The 11379-nt window shown below is 42.2% G+C and overlaps 1 protein-coding gene across 1 annotated transcript in view; it reads right to left on the reverse strand.

Moving 5' to 3' along the window:
* The window catches only part of Alkbh5 (alkB homolog 5, RNA demethylase), a 19906-nt gene that overhangs the window by 3801 nt on the left and 4726 nt on the right, over window positions 1-11379 (reverse strand). Inside the window, exon 2 of the mRNA XM_005349941.3 lies at window positions 5686-5766. Coding sequence (XP_005349998.1) covers window positions 5686-5766 — 81 coding nt within the window. The remainder of the gene's footprint in view (window positions 1-5685; window positions 5767-11379) is intronic.

An 11379-nucleotide genomic window follows, 5' to 3' on the forward strand; every position in this document is an offset into this window, starting at 1 on the left:
AAATAAATAAAAAAATAAAAAATAATGTATAACAAATATTAGTATCTATTTGATAATATATCATATATAATAAACAAGTAATATTTATATTTTTATTAGTATATGAATGTGTTGTGGGGGTATTTACAGGTATCCATGGAGACCAGAGAAGTTAGTTAGATCCCAGCAAGGTTTCTAAGGCAGAGAGGCAGTGTTCTTTGTGGTGGAGCAGAGTTGCCTGGTGGGTAGCACAATACTGGGAGAGGGGGAAGCAGTCCACATTCACCATGCTCCACAAGTGGCAAGGGTCTCTGTGGGGGCAATAGCTTAGGCATGGTCAAAGCTAGGGAAACCAAGATCTAGCCACTCATACTCTCCCGAGGAATGGAGCAGAGTACATCTACCACACACTAACTAGGGTGGGGTCCCCTGCAAACACCTGGCTTCAATGGTAAAATAAACAATTGAACTCAGGCTCCTACAACCTGTCATATGTGAATCCCACACCCCATTGCTCTCAGTGGCTTCCTATAGCCATCCAGGTTTGTATCAATCTCTAACTCATTTCTAGTCTGTTCCAGCATAATGGATGCCTCAGAGTTTGTGCTCCCTCTCTTTTTATTATGGAACTGGGGTCTCAGACATGCTAAGCAAGCCTCTAGCATGGAGCTACATCCCTAGCCCAAAGAGCGTCTTTGGTCTTTGGCCAAATTACCTCAGACCCCGAGACTCAGACACTTCTGTCCTCGGATGAGGCCCAAACTTTTTGAGCATGTCACACGCGTCTCGATAAAGACTCTCGACTTGCCCCTCCCCATGAGCATTCAGTGACTAACTTCCCCAAAAGACACACAGATAAAGAGATCACTCAGGAGTGACCTGAGAGGTCAGATGGCTGTCAGATATGACCACTAGATGCAGACACAAACACAGACACGGTCATGGTAAATTGGTACTTCCCTATTACAGACAGTGGAAAACAGAAGGGACATCATTAGAAACAGACCAGAAGAAGCTTGGTGCACGAGGGCTGTGGGATCCACTGGCTCACGAGGCTTGGAGATATAGAGGCAGCTTTACAAACAATTGTCACTTTCACAAGAATGTTAAAAAAAGATTTCAAATGGAGAGTTGCTGCATTATGGTAGCTGCAGGACTACCATATTTCCTGACTTCCCAGAATGATAAAGAGCATCACTGAAGACAGCACCTGGAATTACCTTGTGACTTTGCTCTCATTTTAGCATCCTTAGCTGTTATGTTTGTCTTTGAAAGAATATTATATGATTTAATAAAGTAAGGGAAAAAAATAGAGATCACTTGGGCCAGGTATAGTTCAGTGGTAAAGCATTAGCCCACTCATAAAACAAATCAAATTTACTAACAATAGTCCTAGCACTAGCACATAACCCAGAATATACTAATCTTAGCTACTACTTGGCAAATGGATTTCTTGATGTTTCTTCCCTAGTATTTCAGAACATTCTTAAGACCTACTTTATCAAAAGTGGCCTATTTATACTGTCCTCTCACTTCTACTTCACCTAGTTCAATGGACAGCGCCATCTCAGCAATTCAAGTATTGTAGACAGACCCAAGTGCAGCTCTAAAAACCTAGAGGCCACCAAGACCTGAAAAGCCACCCTGCAAGCCATCTCCTGAGGCATTAATGCTGATCTAAGCTCCTCCTTCACTCCTCCATCTGCAACAGTTAGTTCCCTACACTTCCTGGCCTTCCAGCCACTGAGTATACCATTTCTCTCTTGCCAGTAGTTTCTAACTCAGAAGTCAGATATACCAAGCCTTCCCTGATTCTCACACTAAAGTGGATATAATTAATTTTGATTTTTTTTCCAGTGGTCCCTTAGGGGACATATTCTGTCCTTTTCTATCAGTGTGTCCTCTGCTTTCTGCTGTAATGGCATGCAAACATAGAAAAAACTATGGCTGTCTTACGGTGCCTATGTTAGATGTCTATATATAATAAAAATGTGGTAACTAGCCAGAAATATCTGCTCAAAAATCATCCCAATTGCCAGGTGGTGGACCTGGAGCTCACCTTTAATCCCAGCACTTGGGAGGCAGAGGCAGGTAGATCTCTGTGAGTTCAAAGCTAGCCTGGCCTACAAAGTGAAATCCAGGACAATCAGGTGCACGTTGTATAGCATATATTATATACCATTGATATATGGTAAAAACAGCACTTTGTTTCTGTGAGCTTTTTTTTACAAAAATATAAGCCTTGTCCAAGTAGAAGAAAAAACAGGAAAATCCCACTGCAACATTCTTTTGTTTGTTTTTCAAGACAGAATTTTTCTGTGTAACAGTCTTAGCTGTCCTGGAACTCATTTTGTAGACCAGGCTGGCCTTGGACTCAGAGATCAGTCTTGCCTACTTCTGCCTCCCCGGTGCAGGGATTCGAGGCATGCACCATCACACCCAGCTTTGCAACGTCCTATAAAATATCCTGCTAATTAAGTTTGAGAAATTATAGTTGTGAGGAGTAAAGTAACATGACAACTAGATATAACACAGGATGCACCTTGGATGAGAACAGCAGACACATGAGAAAATTAAGTAAACCTAAGTGTGATGGTTAATCTCAATCATCATTTTATTGAGATATGGAATCACCTGGGAGAGAGCCTTTGGGCATGGAGGCTTATAGAGGAGTATCTTGATTGAGTTGGGAAGACCTGCCCATTGTGGGTGGCACCATTCCCTTGGCTGAGATACTGGACTGTATAAAAAAGACAAAAGTGAGCTGAACACAGTCATTCATTGCTCTCTGCTTGCTTATTCTATATGAAATGTGATTAGCTACCTAAATCTACCACTAGGGCTTCCCTATCATGAAGGTCCATATCCTGGAACTGCGAACAGAAATAAATTCTTTCTCTTTTTAAGTTACATTTGTCAGGAAATTTATTACAGAAACAGGAAAACTAACTAAGATACTAGGTAAATCTAAAATTATGGATGATGCAGAGATCTCAAATTCCTAGGCATGCTAAAAAAGTGCTTTATCGCTGGCTACATTTCTAGCCACAACTGATTTATTTTCTTGTTGTTTGTTTTTAGAGAAAGGGTGTTGGTATAATGCCAGGTTGGTTTCCAATTCCTAGGCTCAAGTGACTTGCCTCAGATTTCCAAGAAGTTGAGACTATAGGCATATGCCAATGAATCTAGTATATCCGGTATACAGACAGTACTTACAAATCATCTATCTCTCTATACTGGGGATTTAACCCAGGGCCTGGATTGCCAGGTAAACACTCTACCTATATCCTAAGCCCAGCATTTTTATTTTTTAGTTTGAGACAGGGTCTCACAAATTTGGCTCAACTGGCACTGAATGGTCTTTGTAGCCTAGACAGTCTACAAATCAAAAACTATCACAAAACCAGAGTGTATAAAGCTAATTGTTTTTCTTTCTTTCTGAGAGAGAGCTTCTCTCTCTCTCTCTTTTAAAGATTTATTTATTATGTATACAGTGTTCTGTCTGTATGCTTGTTGGCCAGAAAAGGGCACCAGATCTCATTACAGATGGTTGTGAGCCACCATGTGGTTGCTGGAAATTGAACTCAGGACCTCTGGAAGAGCAGCCAGATCTCATTACAAATGGTTGTGAGTCACCATGTGGTTGCTGGAAATTGAACTCAGGACCTCTGGAAGAGCAGTCAGCACTCTTAACCTCTGAGCCATCTCTCCAGTCCGACAGAGCGTCTCTTTGCAGCCCTGGCTGTCCTGGAACTCACTCTGTAGACCAGACTAGCTTAGAAATTAAAAGTGCCTCTGTCTCCCGAGTGCTGAGATTAAAGGCATGCACCACCACTGCCCGGCTGCTAATTGCTTTTCTAGATCTACGTGTGGCACTGATTTTTAATTTCTGGTGCTGGATAAGCACATAAAAATATAATTCAATAGCTCAAAGTATAATCCAGTATGAAGCTCCAGTTTCCATTCCGAATGCCTATTCTAACTATATATAAGTTCAGTGCCTTGTATAGTCCTTGGGCCTGGTTAAAAGCCAGAAGAGTGTTGGAGTCTCTGGGACTGGAATTACAGATGGTTGTGAGCAGCCATCTAGGTGTTGGGAATCCAAACCTAGTTTTCTGGAAGTGCTCCTAACAAATGAGCTAACTCTCTAGCCTTTTTGAGACAGAGTCTCTCCAGGTAGTCCTGGCTATCCTGGAGCTATGTGAACCAGGCTAGTTTTGAACTTATAGAGATCCACCTGCCTCTGCTCCACCACATTTGACTTATCTGTAACTTTTTTAAAAAAAGAAATGGCTTATTTTTATTTATTTATTATGTATACAACATTCTGCCTCCATGTATGCCTGCATGCCAGGAGAGGGCATCAGATCTCATCACAGATGGCTGTGAGCCACCATGTGGTTGCTGGGAATTGAACTCAGGACCTCTGGAAGAGCAGCCAGTGCTCTTAACCTCAGAGCCATCTCTCCAGCACCCCGTAACATTTTTTTAAAATAACAAAATATTTAAGATTTAAAAAGGCTTCGGGACAAAACGTCTACCTCATCAAGCATAACCCGAGTCTGCACACTAGACGTGCTTTGCTCACCTTTACACTTCACAGACAGGGGCTGGGGGACCCAAGAGTTTGAGACCAGCCTGATCATAGTGGATTTCAGGCCAGCCAGGGCAACACTGCATGACTCATCTAAAACAAAAACAAAACAAAAAACCCAAACAATCTACCCAACACAAAAGCAAGCAAGCAAGCACAAGCCTCATGTAAGCGAGGGTGGCCAAGAGCTCCTCTCCTACCTCTGCTTCATAGGTGTCAACATTTCAAGAGTGCCTCACTATGTTTGACCAACTTTTTTTTCTCTCTTTTTTTCTTCTCTTTCTCTTGTTTATGACAGGTCTGCCTCCAAGTCCCAATCTTCTCACCTTAGTCTCTCAGATGCTGGACTAGTTATTGGTGAGCTACCAAACCCAGCTAGAAGAGGGCAGATTATTAATGTCTGTAGTATGTCCCTAAGGCCCTCTCAATAGAGGGGAAACAGCCACAGCTACAAGCCAGCTAAATACTACAGCCTAACCTATTCTTGTCACCTCTCCTCATTCCTAGCTCCTTCTAAAGTGAAAGCCTAGGCATTTTTAAAGTAGGCTGCTAAGGCACAGTCTAAAAATAATCATGGAAAGCCCATGTGATAAGTCAGAACGGGTGTGACTGCGTGTGCAAGGGTGTGAGGGTTTAGGAAAAAGTTTTCTCCAAATCTTGTTTCAAGCAAGACTATGCCCAAAGGACTAGGGATAACTCAAGATTAAGAGCATACACTATTTTTGCAGAGAACCTGAGTTTGCTTCTTAGCATCCATGTCTGGTGGCTCACAACTACCTGGAACTCTAGAATCAGGGAATCTGACTCCCTCTTCTGGACTCCACAGACATTTACAAACCACATGCACATCCCCACACTGATCACACACACACACACACACACACACAATTAAAAATAAATCCTTAAAAGAAAAAAAAGTGTGCCAATAAATACCAGGAACATTTCTATACATACTGAACTCCCTAAACAGTCTGAGGATATGAAAGAGAATTTGTGTCTTTCTGCTCTCCTACATTACACAATGGCATGCAAGAAGTAGAGAGGTTAAGGCCCAAGAGGATTCAGAAAGGCCTGTAGTTAAGGCAGAGGACGACAGACATGAAGGTACTTACTTCCTGAGAATGATGACCGCTCGGCGTTCTTTAATGTCCTGAGGCCGTATGCAGTGAGTGATTTCATCAGCAGCATACCCACTAGAAAGAAACAGAACATGTCACCAGTAAGAGAGTAGATAACACAACCAAAGTTCACGGGGGACAGGAATAGGCTGTCCTCTGCCTATTGAGAAGTTTAAGAATCTACATGGAATGAAAATATGTTTAAGCTCTAAGAAGTGCCTGCCTAGAAATCATTAAAGGAAAAACCTGGCCCAGAAGATTCACTGGTCACTTAAGACAAAGTCTGAAGCAGGACTCTCCTAGCATAAACTAGAATCCTTTCCATTTGCAGCTCTTCAGGCTAGGGTGTAGTTCAGAGGTAAGGCATTTGCTTGGCATATGTGAGGCTCTGGGATTGATCCCCAGCACTAAAACAAATATAAAAACAAAGGAACTCTGGAGGCAATTGGAGCAAAGGGGAGAGTCCTTGGTGAAGACAGAAAACTGCTGCCAGAAATGTATAAAGAGGAAACCAAGGCAGCCACTGACAATACAGAAATATAGGGATCACTAAGGCCCAACACAGAACTTTCCTACTTGGGGAAAAAACTTTCAAAAGCCTCTGGGGAGATCCAAAATTTTGAAGACAGCTATGTTTGGGATATTTTATGAATTTCCATCATAATGAAATTTCCACTTAATGGCTAACAAATGTGGCTAGATGACTATTCTCAGCTGGCATCCCTCTGATTTGAAGTTCCCGGAATAACTCTGATTATGAGCCCCTCACATATTCTCAATGAGCACCCTAAGAGATAAGATATTCCCACTCCAAGTTACTCCACTGAGCTGCAAAGATCAATACAGCCAAACACCTGCCCAGCCTGGTACCAGGCCTGATAGAACAGCTTGCCTTCAAGCTTTCCCCTTTAGATTCCTAGCTGCTCCTGGGCCATATACCTTCTGTTTTGTTTTCATTTTTTTTCAAGACGGTGTGTAGCCGTCCTTGAATTCAGAGATTCCCCTGCCAAGGCCTCCCCACTGCCAATAACTATAGTCCAGACTGGTCCCAAACCCACACCAATACTCCTACCTCAGTCTCTTGAATGTTGAGATTTCAAGTGTGAGCCATGTTATTATCATTATATATTAATGACTACAGACTGGGCTGCAAGGTAGTTTTTTTACGTATTATGCATACACAGATCTTCTCAAAAAGAGCTAAGTCTAATGGCACATCTCAAAGGTCTGAATTTGTAGTGCCAGCTACATGCAAGGGTTCCTGATGTTTAACAAATATTGTTTGAATTGGCTATTATAAATATGACCAAGGGTCCCGACTTCTTATTTCTAATAGAAAACCACTTCTCTTAAAGCAGCTTGTGAACAAATCCAGATTGCTTGCCAAAGCTTGACTGCTTCCATGTTCCCTGTCCCATCCTCCAAAGGACTATAAAACAAACAAGCCATGCCCAGTTCCTGCCCTGAGCCAGGGAGCACTATACAGAACCACAGAAGTGACCTTGACATACCAACTCCCCCTCTCTATATATGACCCTATATTTGAGTCTTAATAACACCAGTATTCTAGAATTTCCTATTATCTGTGACAGCCCACTGTTTTTTTCCTCTGGGAGACAAAAAAGTCTTTTTTTCTTTTTTTTCGGTTTTTTGAGACTGAAGTCTACCTGCCTCTGCCTCCCGAGTGCTGGGACTAAAGGTGTGCGCCACTACCGCCTGGCCAGAACCCAAAGTTTTCCTGGTGAACTTAAGCAGAAAACGCCCAGTCAAGACCACAAAAGTGCCTTTTACTTCTAAGAACCCTACTTGCTACAGGCGACACTGAAAATCTCACTCTGCCAGACTGAAATGTAATGTGCCCTGGGTTCAGTTCTACTTTTTTTTTAAAATATTTATTTATTTATTATGTATACAATGTTCTGTCTGTGTGTATGTCTGCAGGCCAGAAGAGGGCACCAGATCTCATTACAGATGGTTGTGAGCCACCATGTGGTTGCTGGGAATTGAACTCAGGACCTTTGGAAGAGCAGGCAATGCTCTTAACCACTGAGCCATCTCTCCAGCCCCCTCTTTTTTTTTTTAAAGGAACCCTTCTTTTAAAAAAATATTTATTCATTCATTTATTTATTATGCATACAATATTCTGTCTGTGTGTATGTCTGCAGGCCAGAAGAGGGCACTAGACCTCATTACAGATGGCTGTGAGCCACCATGTGGTTGCAGGGAATTGAACTCAGGACCTTTAGAAAAGCAGGCAATGCTCTTAACCACTGAGCCATCTCTCCAGCCCCCCAGTTCTACTCTTGATGTGAAGGGAAGTTCAATGGCTGCCTATTCCTGGTTTCACAGGAAAAGAAAGAGGAATAGCTCTGTCTGGGCTGACTCCACGCCCAGCAGCAATGCTTATTATGCCATCCATAACCATCAATTGACAAAACCTGGCTTTGTCCCTCACTAGTCCATCTATCTCCTCTCTCCTGGTAAAATTTCCCTAAGCCTCTGTCCCAACTGATTTCCTCCATGCTACCCAACCACATTATCCCATAACTCTACTATATTTGGAACAGAAATTGTGTTTTCCTTCTTAGACAACACTTTTGTTCAAAGGTCTTACTCAACTCTGCATGGTAGACAAAAAATTAAATGTGTGTTAATATTCCACACCAAAACAATCTATCACTTTGAAGCCTCTAATTTTTTTTTCAAGACAGTGTTTCTCTATGTAGCCTTGGCTATACTGGAACCCACTCTATAGACCAGGCTGGCCTTGAACTCAGAGATCCACCTTCGCTGCCTCCCAAGTGCTGGGATTAAAAGTGTGCACCACCACTATCAGCCTGGAGTCTCTATTTTAAGATCAAAACAGATTGCAACGAGTCTTTCCTTAGAGGACTGTACACAAATGAGTCTGAAAAACCATCACTAAGGAAATGTACAGGACTATGTATGTCTCTTCTGTGGACAGCCTTAGAGATGCAGTTGCTAAGGCTCATTTCCAAGATGGTCATCATTCTCAACTGTTCCATGTCTTGCGTAGGCCAGGGGGGACCAAAAATTAATGAACTGGACAAGGTCACAGCCTAATGCTAACCTCCCTTTGATGGACTACTTTCCCTAGGCAGCCCTCTTGATCTGCCTCATCACTGACAGGTTTGCAAGTAAAGGAAGCTGATGGCTGGTGTTGGGGCAGGACTGTGAACTCAAGCCTCCAGAAAAAATGGCTTAACTTTAAAGAAGTCTTGGGGCTTTTTGGACATAGACATATTCCAATTATGCACATAATAAAATACTGACAGCAGTTAATCTCTTGAGACATTTTTAACTAAACTTCAAGAACTCAGTCTTATTACAGAGATTCAATCTTTTCAGATAATTCTAAAGCACCACTGGCTTTCTTTTTAGCACAAGAGAAAAAAAGGACCACTAAGTAATTTGTCCATGGCTGGTGTGTACACACCTCCCAGCATTCACACTCAGGGGTTTCATTGTTATACATAGGTCGTCCAGGGCTACATAGTGAAACCCCATCTCAAAAAATTTTTTGCTTATGTTCAAACAGCTAAAATAGCGATGCTGAAACTTCCACCAATTTTGCATAACCTTTTGTTTTTGGTAGCCAAATATGTTAAGTAAATTACAAGTGAGAGCAGAAAATCTCATCTGCGTTCCTTGGTAACGAGGTTTAATTTGTCATGGAGCCTTGCTGGCCTCAAAGAATATGAGAATAAGTACCAGTCCTATGAGACAGGGAGGGTTATAGCATACTGAGTGTTGCACACTAACTGCTCAGGCTAAAATAGCCAGCCAGTCAGTCCTGAGATTTTTGTGGCCTGTTTATTCTTTCCTTATTCTGAGTTTCCGGTTTGAGATCACAGCTCCCAGCTAGCTAGCTGTTTCTCCTTTGCTACTTTCTGCCTTGTCAGGCCTGGCAACACAAAGGGAAGCCAATTTCAACAACGAACAGCCCTTCCAGAGGGTGTATAGCTCTGAAACAGGAAAATTTCAAACAAGGGGCAAGTGAGATGGCTCAGTGGACAATGGTTTTTTCTGCCAAGTCTGATCACCTTAGTGTGATACTGGGGACCCACAGGGAAAGAAACAACTCTAAGTTGTCCTCTGATGCATCATAAACACACAAGCACACACACAAATGTATATAATGAAAAAGCAACCCGAAAAAAGAGTGACAGCAGGTACTTTTCCAAACTATTTTAAGCCACAAAGCTAAATTCTGCTTTCAATCAGCCAAGTGAGGTCAGTTATTAGCCCCAAACTTACAGGAATGTTATTAACCAGAAGAGTCAAAGACTAAGCTCGCCAGTACACAATGGATGGCAAGGTGAAGCAGTCAACCTAGACTGGTGGCCATGACCCAAGTCTCTGGAAAGGACTACAAAGTAGTGATTAAACAGTTCACAAGCAGTCAGCTTTCCAGGTGATTATTCTAACTAAAACAATTGGAGAAACAATTGGAGTCTGCTTTTTAATATCTCTTATTTTAAAAATCACCTTATAAAGTAACGTATATATTGCTTTATTTGTGCATGTGTGTGGGTGCACATGCACATAGGAGGCCAGAGGTCAACTTCAGGTGCCATTCCTCAAGCATCATTCACCTTGCTTTTTTTGAGACAGGGTCTCTGACTGGCCAAGGCTAGGTTGGGTGGCTAGCGAGTCCTGTCTCCACTTCTCTGGCCCTGGGATTACAAGTGTGGGACATCACATTTGGCCTTAAAGAAGGAAAAAAAAGGGCCAGGAAATTTCTAGGGAATCAAACTTAGGTCCTATGCGTCTAAGTACTAAAGTTCAGTTCACCAACTGAACTATCTCCATTTTGGGGTCTGATTTAACCTGCCCTATTCACTTTACAGGGTCAGGACAAAGAGTGTGGAATGAACTGACAGGAAGAAAGGTTAACAGATTTCTAGAGAACAGCATAAGAAAGGGACCCTTTCCATGCCCAAACTGGGAAGGTTACCAACAGTCAAAACCTGCCAGCTGGGTTTGGAAAGGAATGTAAAACACTTCTGAAGTGGTCTGTGAAGCCTTGCTCTAATAAAAATGCAGGTTTAGACATCGGAGTCAAATGTCTGCCACTAATCAAAATATGTGTTAAACACCAATAAACAATTTTGCCGTGGTGCCTTTGCCAAACACAGACAAGTAAAAGCAGCAACTGCTAGATTGCTAGAGTCCACCTACATCTACATTCATCCATCTGTTTTCACCTAACCTGCAGCTTTAACACTCTCGCCTCAGCAAAGTGAACCCATCAGGAAACATGGAAAAAGCATTTGATGAGGGGCATTACTAACAAGCAGGTGCTCATTTAACTGCAAATCAAGGCAGCAGAAAGTATGTGGGCAGGTTCTTGAAGATTTAAATTAGCAGGTGTATCCAGAACCCTAGAACAATAGTTCTCATGTGGGGATGAAGCTGTCCCGCAACCCTCACCTGCTGGGACACCTGTCAATGTCTGGAGATGATTTTTTTTAATATTTTATTACTTATTATGTATACAATATTCTGTCTGTGTGTATTCCTGCAGGCCAGAAGACTCCATTACAGATGGTTATGAGCCACCATGTGGGTGCTGGGAATTGAACTCGGGACCTTTGGAAGAGCAGGCAACACTCTTAACCTCTGAGCCATCTCTCCAGCCCTGGAGATGATTTTTTTTTTTTTTTT

The sequence above is a fragment of the Microtus ochrogaster genome, chromosome 7 (assembly GCF_000317375.1).
Source record: "Microtus ochrogaster isolate Prairie Vole_2 chromosome 7, MicOch1.0, whole genome shotgun sequence".
NCBI classification, from domain to species: Eukaryota; Metazoa; Chordata; class Mammalia; order Rodentia; family Cricetidae; genus Microtus; species Microtus ochrogaster.